Source organism: Salmo salar, chromosome 08 (genome assembly GCF_965601325.2).
Source record: "Salmo salar chromosome 08, fSalSal1, whole genome shotgun sequence".
In the NCBI taxonomy this organism is placed as follows: Eukaryota; Metazoa; Chordata; class Actinopteri; order Salmoniformes; family Salmonidae; genus Salmo; species Salmo salar.
Genome location: NC_138298.1, coordinates 15462360 through 15484537, shown reverse-complemented (window position 1 = coordinate 15484537; position 22178 = coordinate 15462360). Strand labels below are relative to the sequence as shown.

General features: G+C 42.5%; 2 protein-coding genes across 2 annotated transcripts; both read right to left on the bottom strand.

Moving 5' to 3' along the window:
• Positions 1 to 2794: 2794 nt before the first annotated feature.
• Positions 2795 to 12248, bottom strand: LOC123744264 (uncharacterized). Its single transcript, XM_045723179.2, has 3 exons — positions 11229 to 12248; positions 7454 to 7584; positions 2795 to 7264 (listed from the first exon to the last, which is right to left on the bottom strand). Exons 1-3 carry the CDS (start codon positions 11503 to 11505, stop codon positions 6023 to 6025), a joined length of 1650 nt encoding a protein of 549 aa, XP_045579135.1. The 5' UTR covers positions 11506 to 12248; the 3' UTR covers positions 2795 to 6022.
• A 396-nt stretch (positions 12249 to 12644) lies between these two features.
• Positions 12645 to 21729, bottom strand: LOC145850201 (uncharacterized). The gene is made up of 3 exons (XM_014209155.3): positions 21223 to 21729; positions 20689 to 20819; positions 12645 to 20481 (listed from the first exon to the last, which is right to left on the bottom strand). The coding sequence occupies exons 1-3, from the start codon at positions 21503 to 21505 to the stop codon at positions 19171 to 19173; spliced, it is 1725 nt and encodes a 574-aa protein (XP_014064630.2). The 5' UTR covers positions 21506 to 21729; the 3' UTR covers positions 12645 to 19170.
• Between the last annotated feature and the right edge of the window lie 449 nt (positions 21730 to 22178).

Sequence of the window (22178 nt, the reverse complement as noted above, 5' to 3'; positions counted from 1 at the left end):
ATATAAATACACAACTTTACCGCTTCGTTTCCCCTGGCAGGAGGGGATCAGAGCCGATAGGCTTCTCTTGGATACCGCAGCTGTGGCTGTTATCAGTAGGCTACAGTTGATCAGACTGAAACACAGATTAATTGTACACAAGTTGACAAATCATGAAGCAAATCAGTGTAAACAGCAGTACTTTGTCCCTATTTTCAATGCCTTTGTGTCAATATTTTTTTATCACACCGAATCAAAAGTTGGGGCATATGCCAGCTCAACACACGTTTGCCGGCGGCCCTGCTATGCTTATCTCTGCAACACGGATAGATGGAAATCACCACACAATGCTAGAAATGAAGAAACATATATAAATATACACACACATATAAATACATGTATACAGTTGAAGTCGGAAGTTTACATATACTTAGGTTGGAGTCATTAAAACTCGTTTTTCAACCTCTCCACAAATTTCTTCCTAACAAACTATAGTTTTGGCAAGTCGGTTAGGACATCTACTTTGTGCATGACACAAGTAATTTTTCCAACAATTGTTTACAGACAGATTATTTCACTTATAATTCACAGTATCACAATTCCAGTGGGTCAGAAGTTTACATACACTAAGTTGACTTTGCCTTTAAACAGTTTGGAAAATTCCAGAAAATTATGTCATGGCTTTAAAAGCTTCTGATAGGCTAATTGACATAATTTGAGTCAATTGGAGGTGTACCTGTGGATGTATTTCAAGGCCGACCTTCAAACCCAGTGCCTCTGCTTGACATCATGGGAAAACCAAAAGAAATCAACCAAGACAAGTGGAAGCTTATGGAAGGCTACCTGAAACATTTGACACAAGTTAAAGAATTTAAAGGCAATGCTACCAAATACTAATTGAGTGTATGTAACTTCTGACCCACTGGGAATGTGATGAAAGAAATAAAAGCTGAAATAAATCATTCTCTCTACTATTATTCTGACATTTCACATTCTTAAAATAAAGTGGTGATCCTAATTGACCTAAAACAGGGAATTTTTTACTGTCAGGAATTGTGAAAAACTGAGTCTAAATGTACTTGGCTAAGGTGTATGTAAACTTCCGACTTCAACTGTATGTATATATATATATTCTATACTATTTCGAAATGTAGATTTAATAAAAAATATAAATTTGTTATTTTTTGGGGGCGGTGGGAATGGGCTTCCAAAGCTTTCTCCCTCTGATGAGTCATGTACAATTGTTAACATAAACATATCATGGCGCTTGGCTGCAACATGTTTTACTAGACGTATATAGCCCTAATATCACAAGGGGTAAAATACTCGGTCGCTGGGATAAGAGGAGCTCAAAATGGACAACTGTCGAGTTGCACAACGTGTCGCCTATTTGATTTGCATCATAAACATTCAGTTATGAATGCTAGTGAGATTCCTGGCTTTTCATCATCATTTGAAGCATGTAATTAACAGACTATAATTACATTTAGGCTGCAATGTTTTCGCCCACGTGGGACCGTCATGGTAGCCTACATAAGGAGAACGCGGTTTTTAGGCCTAGAGATAGGGATACCCCTCCAGACCTCGTAGGGTAAGTTTAGAATCTCTCGTCAACCGCCTGGATTCAATGCAATAGAGAGTGAGATGTTATGCTAGCCTCATGAATAGACCGTCTCGAATTTTAAGAGACAACTCCGATATAAAGTGGGTTTTTTTCTTCTCAAAGTTCCCACGATGTCACGTGCATCACACTTACTGTATATGTAGCACATGCTATTTTAGACAACGTTTTCACAAAATTCTTTACAATAATTTGATGGATTTGGAGTTTGTTGGCAACCTCTGAGCCTGAACATCTATTTTGTGCTAACTGGCTTTTGGACCGCGAAGCCAGTTCCAATTGTTTGTTTGTTTTTATTGTTCCCCTCTAATCAGAGACTGATTTAGACCTGGCGGACCAGGTGGGTGCAGTTAATTATCAGGTACAACAAAACCAGCAGACTCCAGACCTCGTGGGGTAAGGTTTGAATACCCCTGACCTGCAGCCGCCACAATCATCATCGCCTCATCTCTGTAGGACCCGAGATAATTGAGTGCTCTCAAATGTTATTTTTATTGGGTACCCCAGTTCATTATATATTTTTATTTCTGTATTGGATACAACTATTGTGAATGAATGACAACTACTGTCATTGCGGTTGATCTTAGAAAATAAGAGAATTCAAACGATTTCAACAAGAAATAAACTTAAATTTCAAACATATCACTGAGTCTACTATTCATTCTTTGTTTTTTCTTGCTTAATTAGATGACATTGCTTTAGATATAGATAAATGTAAACTTTTTTTAGGCTTACAGTACCTTCTGAAAGTACTCGCACCTCTTGACTTTTTCCACATTTTGTTGTGTTACAGCCTGAATTTAAAATAGACTAAATTTAGATTATAATTTTGTCACTGGCCTACACACTAACAAATTCATTAGTATCTGAATAGGTGAAATGTCCTGAGTCAATAAGTATTCAACCCCTTTGTTATGGCAAGCCTAAATAAGTTCAGGAGTAAAAATGTGCTTAATAAGTTGCATGGACTCACTCTGTGTGCAATAAGTGTTTAACATGGTTTTTGAATGACTACTTCATCTCTGTACCCCACATACAATTATCTGTAATATGTCTCAGTTGAGCAGTGAATTTCAAACACATATTCAACCATAAAGACCAGGGAGGTTTTCCAATGCCTCGTGAAGAAGGACACTGATTGGTAGATGTAAAATTAAATTAGAATAATTTCAAAAAGCAAACATTGAATATCCCTTTGGGCATGGTGAAGTTATTCATTACACTTCAAATCAAATTTTATTGGTCACATACACATGGTTAGCAGATGTTATTGCGAGTGTAGCAAAATGCTTGCGCTTCTAGTTCCGACAGTGCAGTAATACCTAACAATTCCACAACTATCTAATACACACATCTAATGGATGGAATATAAATATATGAATGAGCGATGACCGAGCAGCATAGGCAAGATGCAATGGATGGTATAAAATACAGTATATACATTGGATGGTGTATCAATACGTCCAGTCACTACAAAGATACAGGCATCTTTCCTAACTCAGTTGCCGGAGAGGAAGGAAGCCGCTCGGGGATTTCACGAGGCCAACGGTGACTTTAAAAGAGTTGGAGTTTAATGGCTGTGATAGTAAAACGGAGGATGGATCAACAACATTGTAATTACCACAATACTAACCTAATTGGCACAGTGAAAAGAAGGAAGCCTGTATAGAACAAAAAACATGCATCCTGTTTGCAACAAGGCACTAAAGTAATACTGCAAAAAATGTGGAAAAGCTAATTAATTTTTTCCTGAATACAGTGTTATGTTTGGGGCAAATCCAATACAACACATTAGTGAGTACCACTCTCCATCTTTTCAAGCATAGTGGTGGCTGCATCATGTTATAGATTTATTTGATCATTTAAATCCATTCAAACAAGCATCTGGATAACGCATTTTAAAGTAATCGAGGATGACAAGTTTGAAAATGTATTTCCACTGTGGTCCTCTTAAATAAATGGTTAAAACAATTTACAAACATTAACATGTAGACCTAACCTACTAGGAATACTTGGCTTACAGATATAATATATACATTTTTGAACTAGTATAGTGCTTTTCAAAGCCTCAAAGTATATAAATGGTAAAACAAACACATGTAAATTATCGAGATTGAAAGCTTCAGGCAGTTTGGGCTTTAGGGTCAGTGGAAAGGCAGTGGAGGTTCAGTAGAGGGGGCATCGAGGGGACAGCCAAGGTGAAACAAAGACAGTCTGAAAAAAAAACAGGCCCGGTTCTCTGAATGGTCAGTCACTCCGTTGGAGCCGCTTCTCTGGTACTGGTCCTCCATTGCCAGGAATGTAGCACCCACCTGGGTGATGCCACCGCTGCTGAAAAGTGCACGAAAAGCCACATCTTGGCAGCGGTTAGATGCATTCCCTGAACTTTCTCTGCTAGTAGCAAGAAAAAGTATGTGAATCCTTTGGAATTACCTGGATTTCTGAATAAATTGGTCATCAAATTCTCTGATCTTCATCTAAGTCACAACAATAAAGAGTGTACTTAAACTAATGACACAAATTATTGTGTTTTTTGTGTCTATATTGAATACAACATTTAAACGTTCAGTGTAGGTTGGAAAAAGTATGTGAACCCCTAGGCTAATGAATTCTCCAAAAGCTAATTGGAGTCAGGAGTCCGCTAACCTGGAGTTAAATCAATGAGACGTGATTGGAGATGTTGGTTAGAGCTGCCCTGCCCTATAAAAAAAAAACTCACAAAATTTGAGTTTGCTATTCACAAGAAGCATTGCCTGATGTGAACCATGCCTCGAACAAAAGAGATCTCAGAAGACTTAAGATTAAGAAATGTTGACTTGCATAAAGCTGGAAAGGATTACAAAAGTATCTCTAAAAGCCTTGATGTTCATCAGTCCATGGTAAGACAAATTGTCTATAAATTGAGAAAGTTCAGCACTGTTGCTACTCTCCCTAGGAGTGACCGTCCTGCAAAGATGACTGCAAGAGCACAGCGCAGAATGCTCTGAGGTTAAGAAGAATTATAGTGTCAGCTAAAGACTTGCCAACATGCTAACATCTCTGTTGAAGAGTCTACGATACGTCAAATACTAAACAAGAATGGTGTTCATGGGAGGACACCCCGGAAGAAGTCCCTTCTATCCAAAAAAAACAAGCGGTTCACACCAGACATCCCAAGAATATTGCTGAACTGAAACAGTTTTGTAAAGAGGAATAGTCCAAAACTCCTCCTGACCGTTGTGCAGGTCTGATCCACAACTACAGAAAACGTTTGGTTGAGGTTATTGCTGCCAAAGGAGGGTCAACCAGTTATTAAATCCAAGGGCTCACATACTTTTCCCACCCTGCACTGTGAATGTTTACACTGTGCTCAAAGACATGAAAACGTATCATTGTTTGTGTGTTATTAATTTAAGCAGACAGTTTGTCTATTGTTGTGACCTAGATGAAGATCAGATCAAATTTTATGACCAATTTATGCAGGAATCCATGTATTTCCAAAGGGTTCACAAACTTTTTCTTGACACTAAGTGTTCAACCCCTTGGTTAGGAGCTTTCCCTGAACTTCCTCTGTTACCTCTGGACACAGCACGCAGTCCTTGTTGTAAAATTTCCAAACAGATAAAACAAAAAGCCACATAATTTGACTCAAAACAGCCAGCTAGCTATCAAGCCAAAATACTTCATAACGATCCTGCAAATCTAAGAGTCAAGACCACAGGATATAGGGATCTAACCCTAGAGCAGCCAAAACTAAAATAGAAAAATGCAAAAAGAAACAATCAAATTATTAAAAAAAATATACAATATTCACACTACTCTTCCTCGGCTTATGTCTGCTTGTAATCGTTAAGGACTGGGGAGTTTATCAGGATAAAACAAAAATAACAGAATGGAGCTAAGGACCTGAAATTGTTGTCTAGCAATGATCAACAACCAATTTGACAGAGCTAGAAGAATTTTGAGAAGAATAAATGGGCAAATGCACAATCCAGGTGTGGAAAGCGCTTACAGCTATAATCGCTGCCAAAGGTGATTCTAACATGTATTGACTCGGAGGGTTGAATACTATTCTAATAAAGAGAGTGTTATTTTTCTTTTTTTAAACAAATGTAAGAAATTCCATTTTGTGTAGATCATTGACAAAAAAGCACAATTAAATCCATTTTATATCCCACTTTGTAACAAAAAATGTGGAAAAAGTCAAGGGGTGTGAATACTTTCTGAAGGCATATATATATATATATGCCTTACACTGTATTTTACACAATGTCTGGATGCAATATTCTACCCAGGAATATTAAACACTGAAATCTGTTCCTCTCGTGATTCCTAATGCCGCTGTGGGTCTTTTTTGTTGACAACAATGAAAATTCCAGTTTGTCTTTAAAATCAGTGTTTGATCTAAACGTCAGATATTGGGTGGAATGATTACATCCTATATTATACAGTGGAATGGTTTTTCTGCTGGTGTATCCTGAGGCAGCTCTTCTCTGAGAACCTCTTCCCGCAGTGCGTACAGGTAAATGGCCTCTCTCCTGTGTGGACCTTCAGGTGGATCTTAAGCTGGTGCTGGCGTGAGAACCTCTTCTCACACTGAGGGCAGCTAAAGGGTTTCTCCCCTGTGTGGACCCTCTGGTGCCGCTTCAGGCTGCCAGCCTGGGCGAAGGGCATGTGACACTGGGTACAGCTAAAGGGTTTCACCCCTGTGTGGACCCGCTGGTGCCTCTTCAGGTTGCCAGCCTCTGCAAAGCGCATGTGACACTGGGTACAGCTGAAGGGTTTCTCCCCTGTGTGGACCCTCTGGTGGATCTCCACCTTCTGGGAGCAACTAAAGCCTTTGTTACAGAACATGCAGAGGAACCTTTTCTCTTTACTATTGCCTGATGTGGCTCCCCCTCCCTGAGCCTGGGCTCTAGCCCGGTCGTTTGAGTTCAATACCTGATTGAAAAGGACGTGGCCGTGTGAATCAGAAGGCCCCATCGACGTGGACACTGGGTCGCGATCACTGAACGCCTGTAAAGGGGAGTGGGTCACGACATTTAGATTTGTCTTTAAGCTTTCCCTGCTGTCTAAGAAATCTCTGCCCTGTGATAGTCCGTCTCCTAGGTGACTATGTGCATTCCATGTGGGAGGAACCTCGCCCTCCACTTTCACATCATCTACGATCAGACCCTCCCCTTTCTTATCTAGGCACCCTTCAGAGTATACACTACTACTGTACCGGTTCCAGTCCCCTCTAGATGGACCAGTTTGTGTCTCTAAACCCAAGGGCATGTTGCCAGGGTCCATCTCTGTAGTGTAAGAACAAGACGGTTCATTGCCAGTCTCGTCACCTGAGTCTCGATGGGAATGAATCGGGCTCGGGTTATCGTAAAGTAAATACTCTGAGCTGGGAGCAGGAGGACAGCCCAGCCTCCCCAGCCCCAGTCTCTCTGGGTGTAAATGCCTTTGTGTTACAGTTAAAGTCTTGGTGTCTGTCTCTGACTTGAGGACGGCGTCTGGCCTTCCACTGACCTCCGTGATGCTGCTTCTAATCCTGGGCTGCGCTGGGGTGGTGGTGGGGTCCTCCGTGGCTACAAGGGGTGGTCCAGTCTCTCCGGTCTGGATGTCTCTGCTGTGCCGTGGGTCCTCCTCTCCTTCAGACCTCTCGTGCTTGACCCCAAGACCTGCAACCTCTCCAGACTGACACAAAAGGAGGTTATTACCGGTACATGAGTTGATGTCGTAGGGAAGTCTAACAAACTTCCTTATGGCAGATAAATGAGGATGTACATCTAAGACAGTGAATAGCTGAGGGGTGCCTTTCTGAAATAAACAGGCCACATTTGATTTACAAAGTAACACATTTTAACATAACACTATTACACTGACCTCTATCATGATAATGTGCTGGGTTGAGGTTCCACTCCCCTCATCAACAGTGATTGGTTGGTCATCTCTCCATTTATTGTGTCCCGCTGGCTTCACAGAGCTCCTGTAGCCTCCAGTGAGATGTCCTTCACCTGAGAGAGTGATTGGCGGAAAATAGGTGGTTAGGTTAGGTACTGTCAATACTCAATGGAATATTGTACACTATTGACACAGAAATGACAAAGATGTCAAGGAAAAGTTCTCATAACTTCTTGATATACTAAACTCAGCAAAATAAGAGATGTCCTCACACTGTCAACTGCGTTTACTTTCAGAAAACTTAACATGTGTAAATATTTGTATGAACATAACAAGATTCAACAACAGAGACAAACTGAACAAGTTCCACAGACCTGGAATAATGTGTCCCTGAACAAAAGGGGGGGGGGGGGGGGAAGTCAAAATCAAAAGTAACAGTCAGTATCTTGTGTGGCCACTAGCTGCATTAAGTACTGCAGTGCATCTTCTCCTCATAGACTGCACCAGATTTGCCAGTTCTTGCTGTGAGATGTTACCCCACTCTTCCACCAAGGCACCTGCAAGTTCCCGGACATTTCTGGGGGGAATGGCCCTAGCCCTCACCCTCCGATCCAACAGGTCCCAGACGTGAGATCCGGGCTCTTCGCTGGCCATGGCAGAACACTGACATTCCTGTTAGAGGTCAACCGATTAATCGGAATGGCCGATTAATTTTGGCCGCCGATTTTGGTCGCCGATTATTTTTGGCCACCGATTTGCCGCTAATTTTTAGATTTTTTTTACACCTTTATTTAACTAGGCAAGTCAGATTAAGAACACATTCTTATTTTCAATGACAGCCTTGGAACGGGGGTTAACTGCCTTGTTCAGGGGGGATTCGGGGATTCGTTTTTGCAACCTTCCGGTTACTAGTCCAATGCTCTAACCACCTGCCTTACATTGCACTCCACGAGGAGCCTGCATGGTAGGCTGACTACCTGTTACGCGAGGGCAGCAAGAAGCCAAGGTAAGTTGCTAGCTAGCATTAAACTTATCTTATAAAAAAACAATAAATCTTAACATAATCACTAGTTAACTACACATGGTTGATGATATTACTAGTTTATCTAACGTGTCCTGCGTTGCATATAATCGATGTGGTGCCTGTTAATTTATAATTGAATCATAGCCTACTTCGACAAACAGGTGTTGATTTAACAAGCGCATTTGCGAAAAAAGCACTGTCGTTGCACCAATGTACCTAACCATAAACATCAATGCCTTTCTTTAAAATCAATACACAAGTATATATTTTTAAACCTGCATTTTTATTTAATATTGCCTGCTAACATGAAATTGTGTCACATCTCTAGTGTTCATTGCACGCAGAGTCAGGGTATATGCAACAGTTTGGGCTGCCTGGCTCGTTGTGAACTAATTTGCCAGAATTTTACGTAATTATGACATAACATTGAAGGTTGTGCAATGTAACAGGAATATTTAGACTTAGGGATGCCACCCGTTAGATAAAATACGGAACGGTTCCGTATTTCACTGACAGGAAAAAAAAAATGTTTTCGAGATGATATTTTCCGGATTCGACCATATTAATGACCTAAGGCTCGTATTTCTGTGTGTTATTATGTTATAATTAAGTCTATGATTTGATAGAGCAGTCTGACTGAGCGGTGGTAGGCAGCAGCAGGCTCGTAAGCATTAATTCAAAACAGCATTTTCGTGCGTTTTGCCAGCAGCCCTTCGCAATGCCTTGCGTTGTTTATGACTTCAAGCCTATCAACTCCCAAGATGAGGCTGGTGTAACCGATGTGAATTGGCTCGCTAGTTAGCGGGTGCGTGCTAATATCGTTTCAAACGTCACTCGCTCTGAGACTTGGAGTGGTTGTTCCCCTTGCGCTACATGGGTAACGCTGCTTCGAGGGTGGCTGTTGTCGATGTGTTCCTGGTTCAAGCCCAGGTAGGAGCGAGGAGAGGGATGGAAGCTATACTGTTACACTGGCAATACTAAAGTGCCTATAAGAACATCCAATAGTCAAAGGTATATGAAATACAAATCATATAGAGAGAAATAGTCCTATAATTCCTATAATAACTACAACCTAAAACTTCTTACCTGGGAATATTGTAGACTCATGTCAAAAGGAACCACCAGCTTTCATATGTTCTGAGCAAGGAACTTAAACGTTAGCTTTTTTACATGGCACATATTGCACTTTTACTTTCTTCTCCAACACTTTGTTTTTGCATTATTTAAACCAAATTGAACATGTTTCATTATTTATTTGAGGCTAAATTGATTTTATTGATGTATTATATATTAAGTTAAGTGTTCATTCAGTATTGTTGTAATTGTCATTATTATAAATAAATAAATAATATATATATATATAAAAAAAAAAAAAATCGGCATCGGGTTTTTGGTCGTCCAATAATCGGTATCGGTGTTGAAAAATCATAATCGGTCGACCTCTAATTCCTGTCTTGCAAGAAATCACGCACAGAACGAGCAGTCTGGCTGGTGGCATTGTTATGCTGGAGGGTCATGTCAGAATGAGCCTGCAGGAAGGGTACCACATGAGGGAGGAGGATGTCTTCCCTGTAACACACAGTGTTGAGATTGCCTGCAATGACAACAAGCTCAGTCCGATGATGCTGTGACACACCGCCCCAGACCATGACGAACCCTCCACCTCCAAATCGATCCCGCTTCAGAGTACAGGCCTCGGTGTAACACTCATTCCTTCAACAATAAACGCGAATCCGACCATCGCCCCTGGTGAGACGGAACCGTGACTCGTCAGTGAAGAGCACTTTTTGCCAGTCCTGTCTGGTCCAGCGACGGTGGGTTTGTACCCATAGGGAACGTTGTTGCTGGTGATGTCTGGTGAGGACCTGTCTTACAACAGGCCTACAAGCTTTCAGTCCAGCCTCTCTCAGCCTATTGCGCACAGTCTGAGCACTGATGGAGGGATTGTGCGTTCCTGGTGTAACTCGGGCAGTTGTTGTTGCCATCCTGTACCTGTCCCGCAGGTGTGATGTTCGGATGTACCAATCCCGTGCGGGTGTTGTTGCACGTGGTCTGCCACTACGAGGATGATCAGCTGTCCATCCTGTCTCCCTGTTGCGCTGTCTTAGGCATCTCACAGTTATTTATTGCAATTTATTGCCCTGGCCACATCTGTAGTCCTCATGCCTCCTTGCAGCATGCCTAAGGCATGTTCACACAGATGAGCTGGGACCCTGGGCATCTTTCTTTTGGTGTTTTTCAGAGTCAGTACAAAGGCCTCTTTAGTGTCCTAAGTTTTCAGAACTGTGACCTTAATTGCCTACCGTCTGTAAGCTGTTAGTGTCTTAATGACCGTTCCACAGGTGCATGTTCATTAATTGTTTATGGTTCATTTAAAAAAGCATGTGAAACAGTGTTTAAACCCTTTACAATGAAAGTCTGTGAAGTTATTTAGATTGATACAAATTATCTTTGAAATACAGGGTCCTGAAAGAGGGACGTTTCTTTTTTTGCTGAGTTTATTTATAAATCAATCTTAAATTCCATGCATCACATTGTTTTCATTCAGTAAATAATAAGAAATGCAGTAAATCAAGAATCTGATTCGAATGTGATAGTGTCTAAGCCAATCAGGCGAATTAATGCATATTTTCCAAAAACTGACCAAGACCCAATTCTGGGTAACACATCTGAACACATGCAGCGTTGAACAGGGCGACAGGCCGCGCAGCCTCGGCCTTCCGCAAAATGTACCTCTTGCCATTCCTCTGTATCGGTCGAGGATCTTGACACTACTGGGACGACTGGCGAGGACGCGCTCTCGTGTTGTTCTCTCTGCGCGCTCCCGTGCCACCTTCAGTTCCAGTAGTTTCCTCCGCAATGTCCTGTTTTCTTTATGGCTTTGAGTTATTTCCAAACGAAGCACTGCATAGTCGTCGTCTACGAGTTTACAGATCTCTGCCACCGCAGCATTTGCTAGCACTTCCATGATGGAGGCTATTTGAGTGTGAAAAACCATACAGTTAGCCATTGTTAGCAGTTAGCTAGCACTACCTAGATAACATCTATCAACCAAGTCCTTAACCCGAATTAGACATTACATGCCGTAAGTATGTGATGATGTGCAGTTAAATTAGTCATTTTAAATTCCAGGGTTTTAATAAACGTCTAAATAACAACAACAATAACGCTAACGTGGAAATTGTTCTTGGTCACTTCACTTCCGTTTACTTATTTTTCTTCCTGTGCGTTTCCAGCAGCAGACTATCCGCTGTCTTCTTCGTCGTCTTGTGCGTTTCCGGCAGACTAGACGGTGTACTGTGAATTGCTGTCTTTCTCAGGTCAGAATGCGAATGAATAATATCCTCACACCAGTAGGTGCAGGCCGGTGGAATAGAGAAACGACAACAGCTTCCTTGGTATTTAGCTTTGCTTATCATTTGAGCTCGAAATTGTTACAAGCAAAAATGCGGTTAGTCAGCTCACAGAAGAATGTCCTATCCTCAGCATACCACCGGCAATATAACATGACATACTTCAATCTCTACCTCGACACCTTCCTCACACTTCCCATCTGTGTGTTTCCTCACTAACAATAACTCACTTCCCAATCCACAATGACCCAACCTCAGCCTTGTCAACAAAACCGTATCCCTCATTTCACTCCCCACATACACATTAACCTTCCTCACAGAATTCTGGATAGAGAAAAACTGCATTCCTCTTCTCTCCCACTCATGTTGCCACTCCTGGGTCAACCCCTCTGCTATGATGCTCCAACATTCCATCCCTCCTAATGGGACCACCACATTTACCTCCTCCCTCTTCAGAGCTGTCTTCGTTACTTTATGTGCTGCTTCATTTCCCCAACCCCAACATGAGCTGGGACCACTGTTCCCTTAATTTTTTGGGTGGCACTGAGCAAATGTCAGTGTGGGGACGTAAACTAGAATGTTGTGAGAATTCTGTGGAACTTCCTGCGTGCATTTACAGTGCTGTAAAAACTTAAAGTTGAAGTTTTAGACTATCCAATAGGCTATTGTAACTATTTGAACATAATGTGGTCCTATCAGAGTAGCCTACCAACAAAACCAATGACGCAATAACATTTTCACATGGAAATAGCTTTTGATTTCTATGATATTTGAATTTATTATGGATCCAGCAAAATTAAGGCAGTTATACAATTTTAAAAACATTACAATACATTCATAACAGATTTCACAACACACTGTGTGCCCTCAGGCCCTACTCCACTACCACATATCTACAACACAAAATCAACACGTGTACGTGTGTGTATAGTGCGTACAGTTCATTTGGAAAATATTCAGACCCCTCGACTTTATCCCAATTTTGTTACATTACAGCCTTATTCTAAAATGTATTAAATAGTTTTTTTTCCCCCTCATGAATCTACACACAATACCCCATAATGAAAGTGTAACAGTATAGCTTCCGTCCCTCTCCTCGCCCCAACCTGGGCTTGAACCAGGGACCCTCTGCACACATCAACAACTGACACCCACGAAGCACCGTTACCCATCGCGCCACAAAAGCCGCGGCCCTTGCAGAGCAAGGGGAACAACTACTTCAGGTCTCAGAGCGAGTGACGTCACCCGATTGAAACGCTATTAGCGCGCACCACCGCTAACTAACTAGCCATTTCACATCGGTTACAAAAGCAAAAACAGGTTTTTAGAACATTTTGCGAATGTATTAAAAATAAAAAACATCACATTTACATAAGTATTCAGACCCTTTACTCAGTCCTTTGTTGAAGCACCTTTGGCAGCGATTACAACCTCGAGTCTTCTTGGGTATGATGCTATAAGCTTGGCACACCTGTATTTGGGGAGTTTTGCCCCTTCTTCTCTGCAGATCCTCTCAAGCTCTGTCAGATTGGATGGGGAGCGTCGCTGCACAGCTATTTTCAGATCTCTTCAGAGATGGTCGGGCTCTGGCTGGGCCACTCAAGGACATTCAGACTTGTCCCGAAGCCACTCCTGCATTGTCTTGGCTGTGTGCTTAGGGTTGTTGTCCTGTTGGAAGGTGAACCTTCGCCCCAGCCTGAGCACTCTGGAGCAGGTTTTCATCAAGGATCTCTCTGTACTTCGCTCCATTCATCTTTCCCTCGATCCTGACTAGTCTCCCAGTCCCTGCCGCTGAAAAACATCCCCACTGCATGTCGCTGCCACCACCATGCTTCACCGTAGGGATGGTGCCAGATTTCCTCCAGAGGTGACACTTGGCATTCAGGCCAAAGAGTTCAATCTTGGTTTCATCAGACTAGAGAATCTTGTTTCTCATGGTCTGAGAGTTTTTAGGTGCCTTTTAGTAAACTCCAAGAGGGCTGTCATGTGCCTTTTACTGAGGAGTGGCTTCCGTTTGGCCACTGATTGGTGGAGTGCTGCAGAGATGGTTGTCCTTCTGGAAGGTTCTCCCATCTCCACAGAAGAACTGTGGAGCTCTGTCAGAGTGACCATCGGATTCTTGGTCACCTCTCTGACCAAGGCCCTTCTCCCCCGATTGCTCAGTTCAACCGGGCGGCCAGCTCTAGGAAGAGTCTTGGTGGTTCTAAACTTCTTCCATTTAAGAATGGAGGCCACTGTATTCTTGGGGACCTTCAATGCTGCAGAAATGTTTTGGTATCCTTCCCCAGATCTGTGCCTCGACAAAATCCTGTCTCGGAGCTCTACAGACAATTCCTTGGACCTCATGGCTTGGTTTTTGCTGTGACATGCACTGTCAACTGTGGGACCTTATATAGACAGGTGTGTGCCTTTCCAAATCATGTCCAATCAATCGATTAATTTTTAATTAACTAGGCAAGTCAGTTAAGAACAAATTCTTATTTACAATGACGGCCAAACCCGGACTACGCTGGGCCAATTGTGCGCCGCCCTATGGGACTCCCAATCACGGCCGGTTGTGATACAGCCTGGATTCAAACCAGTGTGTCTGTAGTGACGCCTCAAGCACTGAGATGCAGTGCCTTAGACCGCTGCGCCACAGGTACACTCCAATCAAGTTGTAGAAACATGAAGGATGATTAATGGAAACAGGATGCACCTGAGCTCAATTTCGAATCGCATAGCAAAGGGTCTGAATACTTATGTAAATTTGATTTTTTATTAATTTGCGAACATTTCTAAGCTGTTTTCGCTTTGTCATTATGGGGTATTGTGTTTAGGTTGATGAGAAATATAATTTAATCAATTTTAGAATAAGGCTAACGTAACAAAATGAGGAAAAAGTCAAGGGGTCTGAATATTTTCCCGAATGCGCTGTATGTTTTTGTGTGTGTATGTGTCCGTTTGTGTTGCTTCACAGTCCGCGCTGTTCCATAAGGTGTATTTTAATGTTTTTTAAATCTAATTTTACTGCTTGCGTCAGTTACTTGATGTGGAATAGAGTTCCATGTAGTCATGGCTCTATGTAGTACTGTGTGCCTCCCATAGTCTGTTCTGGACTTGGGGGCAGTTTAGAGATCTCTGGTGGCATGTCTTGTGGGGTATGCATGGATGTCTGTGCTGTGTGCCAGTAGTTCAAACAGACAGCTCGATGCATTCAACATGTCAATACCTCTCACAAATACAAGTAGTGATGAAGTCAATCTCTCCTACACTTTCAGCCAGGAGAGATTGACATGCATGTTATAAATGTTAGCTCTCTGTGTACATCCAAGGGCCAGCCGTGCAGCCCTGTTCTGAGCCAATATAGCCTATGTGGTGTTTTCTATTAGACCTACAAGGACATTTTATTGATCTGATAGTATTTTTAATGTAGAGATTCCGGTAAACTCTGTTTCCTTTCATGTGTCCTACCAATAATTATTGGATAATTCACCATGGTAACCAGTTAGTATAAAAATAGAATGATCAGTTATTTCTCGGTTTTCAGTCAGTAACTTTAGGGAGTGAACATTATTAAAAATCGGACCTCTCTGAAATAAAAATGTATGACCCTCCCTTCAGCAAAATATATTTGACCTAAACCCTACCTGAACGCTTGAAAAAATTTAAAAAATGAAGAAAAAAAAGTGACTCTTGGCTATACCCAAAATAATAAGTGGATAGCAGATAACAAAGCTACCATTTATCCTCACTTCTTGGACAGACCAGAGCCTTAGATATGCAGCTTTACAAACTGTTCTTCGTCCTGTAAACATTACATGGCAACGCAGGAATTTTGATAGCGCAAAGGGCTGTGGGCCAGAAGGTTGTGGGTTCACAGACCACCGTGGACAAGAGTAGGGGTGGGAAGATCTCCTTTTATAGTAAAAGCATTGCATGAATCTATCATATTTGCAGGTCAGAGAAATTGAAATGTCATGCAATTCTATGTCCTTTTACATATTGTAATAATATGTTTTTATACCAAACAAATTAGCGAAATTACAGGCTAAGAATGGACAGAGATGTGTTCATCTTATCATATGTCTTCAATGCCAAATCAGTGTGTTTTGTTTGCAACAAAACTGTCCGTTTGCAAATCATTTAATTTGTGACATCATTAGGAATCTGAGCATGTTACTTTCAAAAGTTAGGCCTATACCTTTCCAGCCCAAACAGAGTAGGTCTACCAACTAAGAAAATGTAAGCTTTAACTGCTGTCGACTCTTCTTCTGTAGCTTAACCCGTACGAGAGGTCACAAGTGTTCCCCTAAAAGCTGTCTGGGTTTGAACAGCTTCTGTTGTACAGAAAATGAATATTAATCAATTGATAGTGAAAGAATTAGATTACCTCCCAAGCATGGTAAATGTTTTCTCTCCTCGGCTATAGGTTGTAGCTTAGCCTCAATGTCAAAGAAACGAAACGGGTATTTCATAGTTTGTTTCTAGCTTAAAGCATCACGGACCCAAGCGCTGTTATAGATCACTTTATATAATCGGATCGGTTTCATTTTCTTCAAAATCTTAAGCTATGGGGTAGGCCTGTGTTTTTCACAATTTTCTTTAATAAAAAGGTAGGCCTATGTTATACCCTCTCAATTCGAGTCTTGGTTTTAACTTAACAGCCCTTCTCTGACACGGAGGTAGGCTATTTAAAGAGAGCATGGTGGGTGGAGGAATTGACAGACAAATCTATGGATCAGTGTCTTCACCACCATAGTCCCTGTGCCCAAGGAAGCGAAGGTAACCTGCCTAAATGATTACTGCCCCGTAGCACTCACGTCGGTAGCCATGAAGTGCTTTGAAAGGCTGGTCATGGCTCACATCAACAGCATCCTCCCGGATACCCTAGACCCACTCCAATTCTCATGTCGCCCCAACAGATCCACAGATGACGCAATCTCAATTGCACTCCACACTGTCCTTTTCCACCTGGACAAAAGGAACACCTATGCGAGAATGCTGTTCATTGACTACAGCTCAGTGTTCAACACCATAGTGCCCACGAAGAACATCACTAAGCTAAGGACCCTGGGACTAAACACCTCCCTCTGCAACTGGATCCTGGACTTCCTGACGGGCCGCCCCCAGGTGGTAAGGGTAGGCAACAACACGTCTGCCACGCTGATCTTCAACACTGGGACCCCTCGGGTGTTTAGTCCCCTCCTGTACTCCCTGTTCACCCACGACTGCGTGGCCAAACACGACTCCAACACCATCATTAAGTTTGCTGACGACACAACAGTGGTAGGCCTGATCACCGACAACGATGAGACAGCCTATAGGGAGGTCAGAGAACTGGCAGTGTGGTGCCAGGACAACAACTTCTCCCTCAATGTGAGCAAGACAAAGGAGCTGATCGTGGACAACAGGAAAAGGTGGGCCGAACAGGCTACATTGTAGTTAATCCATAATATTAACCTAAATGACAGAGCGAAAAGAAGCTTGTACAGAAAAACAAATATTCCAAAACATACATCCTGTTTGCAACATGGCACTTAAGTAATACTGCAAAAAAATTGGCAAAGAAATTCACTTTTTGTTCTGAATACAAAGCGTTTAGTTTGGGGCAAATCCAACAACACGGCACTGAGTACCACTCTTCATATTTCCAAGCATGGTGGTGGCTGCTTCATGTTATGGGTATGCTTATCATCGGCAAGGACTATGTAGTTTTTTTGGGGGGAAAATAAAGTAGTTTAATGGAAGTAATGAAATAGGCATTTGTGAACATCATATAGCCTACACCAGTGGTCACCAACCTATTCTGAGTCAAGATCACTTTGAGTCAAAATGCATGCTGAGATCTACTGCTCTAATATTTTTAATAACATTACTTAAATGTAAGCCTATGCAACATTAACCAATTAAAAACAGTACTGTAGCAATGAGGTTTGTGCAGTAGGCTATAGGCCCAATACATTATCACCGCATACCGGCTTTGCTTGAATTTACCTGCCAATGCATTGTTGTTCGGGACATTTTTTTGTAATTATATTTCAAAATTTGAGATAGGCTATATGATCACACCGGTAATAGATCCATTGTTGAATTACTTGTGAGGGACAGCCGAGTGAGCATACATTGTAGCACAAGGTGGAAATAGGAAGAACGCACATTTTATGGCTTATAAAAGTGTTGAATACAAAGTGTTGACAGTGCTGAGTAAGAACTTAAACATGAACTCACTCAAAAACAGCAGCTCTTTGCTGTATTCATTGACAGTCTATCTCTAGTCATGGTTTTAAACGTTTTGAAATCTCACAGTATTTCTTTTATGCCTACGTTACTGCAGACTCGGTCATCTGAGCAATCTGATTGGCCAGCGGTAGCATAGTGCACTTGATTTCCTCTCCAGGACCACCGGGAAGGCAGAGTTTGTACCTTCAGACACATGAAATGGCAACAGTTTGCCTAACCGGCACGCAGGGCAGCTGAATAAGCTGCACCTATCACCAACAGCCCGAGAGCAATTTTAAAAAATAGGAAGACAAGGCTCTATACAGAAATGCCTTGGAGATCGACAAGTCGATCGAATGATTGGTGACCACTGGCCCATACAGTACAAACACAATATGTAACAGACATTTTAGGCTTATATATACCTTATACACTGAGTGGAAAAAAACATTATGAACATTATGCTATTTTCATGATACACTGACCAGGTGAATCCAGCTGAAAGCTTTGATCCCTTATTGTTGTAACTTGTTAAATCCACTTCAATCAGTGTAGATGAAGGGGAGTAGACCGGTTAAAGGAATTTTAAGCCTCGAGGCAATTGAGACAGGGATTGTGTATGTGTGGCATTCAGAGGGTGAATGGGCAAGATAAAAGATTTTAGTGCCTTTAAAACGGGGGATGGTAGTAGGTGCACTGGTTTGTGTCAAGAACTGCAACGCTGCTGGGTTTTTCACGCTCAACAGTTTCCCGTGTGTATCAAGAATGGTCCACCACAAAGGAACTTGACACAAATGTGGGAGGCATTGGAGTCAACATGGGCCAGCATCCCTGTGAAATGCTTTCGACATCTTGTAAAGTCCATGTCCCTGACGAATTGAGTCTGTGCTGAGGGCAAAAGGGGGTACAACTCAATATTAGGAAGGTGTTCTTAATGTTTCATACACTCAGTGTATATCACACAATGCCTGGATGCAATATTCAACAGTGAAATCTGTTACACTCATTATTCGAAATGAATCTGTGGATCTTTCCGCTTACAACAATATCAATTTATTTGTCTTTGTGCAGGTTTTCATCTAAACGTCAGAGGATATTGAGTGGAATGGTTACTTTCTATGTTATAGAGTGGAATGGTTTTTCTGCTGGTGTATACTGAGGTAGCTCTTCTCTGAGAACCTCTTCCCGCAGTGTGTACAGGCAAACGGTTTTTCTCCCGTGTGAACCTTCAGGTGCATCTTCAGGTTGCCAGCCAGGGCGAAGCGCATGTGACACTGGGTACAGCTGAATGGTTTCTCCCCTGTGTGGACCCTCTGGTGCCTCTTCAGGTCACCAGCCTGGGAGAACCTCTTCTCACACTGGGAGCAGCTGAAGGGTTTCTCCCCTGTGTGGACCATCTGGTGTCTCTTCAGGTTGCCAGCCAGGGCGAAGCGCATGTGACACTGGGTACAACTGAAGGGTTTCACTCCTGTGTGGACCCTCTGGTGGATCTCCACCTTCTGGGGGCAGCTGAAGCCTTTGTTACAGAACATGCAGAGGAACTGTTTCTCTTTACTACTACCTGATGTTGCTCCCCCTCCCTGAGTCTCGGCTCTAGCCCTGTCGTTTGAGTTCAATACCTGATCGAAAAAGACGCGGCCATGTGAATCGGAAGGTGCCATCGATGTGGACACTGGGTCGCGATCCCTGAACGCGTGTAAAGGGGAGTGAGTCGGGACATTTAGATTTGTCTTTAAGCTTCCCCTGTAATCTAAGAAATCTCTGCCATGTGAGTGTCCTTCTCCTAAGTAAGTCTCATCTACATTCCATGCCAGAGGAGGGTCGCCCTCCACTTTCACAGTCACTTCATCTACCACTATAACCTCCCCTTTCTTATCTAGGCACCCTTCAGAGTATACACTACCACTGTACTGGTTCCAGTCCCCTCTAGACAGATCAGTCTGTGTCTCCAAATCCAAGGGCATGTTGCCACGGTCCATCTCTGTAGAGTAAGAACAAGATGGATCATTGCCAGTCTCTAACGTGTCACCTGAGTCCCGATGGGAATGAACAGTCCTCGGTCTTGGATTACTGTAAAGTAAATACTCTGATCCAGGAACAAGTGGACAGCCCAGTCTCCCCAGCCCCAGTCTGTCAGGGTCTGGCCTGTGGTCAGATCCTGTATGTAAAAGCCTCTGTGTTACAACTAAAGTCTCTGTGTCCATCTCTGACTTGAGGGCGGCGTTCGGCGTTCCACTGACCTCCGCCATGCTGCATCGCTTCCTGGGCTGGGGCGCGGCAGTGGATAGGTGATCCGTGGCTGCAGGGGGCACTAGAACAGCTGCTGCTCCAGTCTGGATGTCTCTGCTGTGTTGTGGGTCCTCCTCTCCTTCAGTCCTCTCCTGCTTGACCAGAGATGATCCTCCAGGACCTGCAGCCTCTGCATCTGCAGACTGACAAGAAGAGAGGAGGTTATTACCGGTACATGAGTTGTATTGGATAACAATGTCGTAGTGAAGCCTCACAAGCTCCACTATGGAAAATAAATGAGGACGTACATGTATGCAAGTGAATACCTGAGGGGAGCCTTTCTGAAATAAATGGGCACATTTGATATACAAAGTAACAAATTATTTTTAATGTTACACTATTACACTAACCTCGATCACGATAACGTGCTGGGTGGAGGTTCCACTCCCCTCATCAACAGTGATTGGTTGGTCATCTCTCCAAGCATTCTGTCCCGCTGGCTTCACAAAGCTTCTGTGGCCTCCAGTGAGATGTCCTTCACCTGAGAGAGTGATTGGGGGGAAAAGAGGTGGTTAGGTTAGGCACCTGTCAATGCTCAACGGTATATTGTACACTATTGACACTGTCAACAATTGGCAAGGATTTAAGGTAATACTTTTCATAACTTCTTGATATACTATTTATTGATCTCTGTATTATGTTCCATGCATCACATTGTTTTCATTGAGTAAATAATAGGAAATGCAGTAGATAAAGAATCTTGTTAGAATATGATATTGTGTCTTTTCACATGCATACAGTATGCAATAATTCCTCTGATTAGCTATCTAAAAACTGACCAAGACGCAATTCTGGGTAACAAATCTACACATGTGCATAGCGGAACGGGGCGACAGGCACTGCGCTATAAATGACAGGCAGCCTTGGCCTTCTGCTAAATGTACCTCTTGCCATTCCTCTGTATCGGTCGAGGATCTTGACACTGCTGGGACGACTGGAAAGGACGCGCTCTCGCAAGGTCCTCTCTGCGCGCTCCCGTGCCACCTTAATTTCTAGTAGTTTCCTCCGCAATGCTCTGTTTTCTTTCTGGCTTTGAGTTATTTCCAAACGAAGCACTGCATAGTCGTCGTCTACGAGTTTACAGATCTCTGCCACAGCTGCATTCGCTAACACCTCCATGATGGAGGCTATTTGAGTGTGAAAAACCATACAGTTAGAGTTAGCCATTGTTAGCAGGTCGACAACTAGCGTTACCTAGATAACATCTATCAACCAAGTCCTGTCTCCAACGCGAACTAAACACTACATTCGGTAAGTATTTGATACTTTGCAGTTAAATTAGTCACATTTTGAATTCCAGGGTGTTAATAACCGTTTAAATAAGAACAATAAAAAGGCTAACGTGTTAATTATTCTTGGTCACTGTTCGAGTCCGTTAACTTCTTCGTGTGAGTTTTCCACATACTAGATGCTGTGTTGCGGTATTGCTGACTTTCACAGGTCGGAGTGTGAATTGCACATTTCTCGAATCCAGAAATTGAGATCTTAACCGAATTGGATCTGTGAAATTCCCATCCGACACCTACAGGACCCCGTCATTTTTTGAAAATCAATTCCGTTTTGAATCCGAGGTGGGTCGACACAAAATATTTCAGAGATGAGGGTGAATCGGATCCAAATTGGTTCTGGTCTGTATCAGACCCAACTAGATCCAATATATATTCTTTATTGCTGAGCAAGCCAGCATAATTCTTTTGACTTGTCTGGCAGGCAGTTAGCCATTTATCATGACTCTCAGTTCCATGACATTACACATAAAAGTCATTGGACTAAGGCGTCTTCTGTATGGGGAAGTTTATTTTAATAGCCCCGACACCCAATCTTTTTATTTTTTATTTTT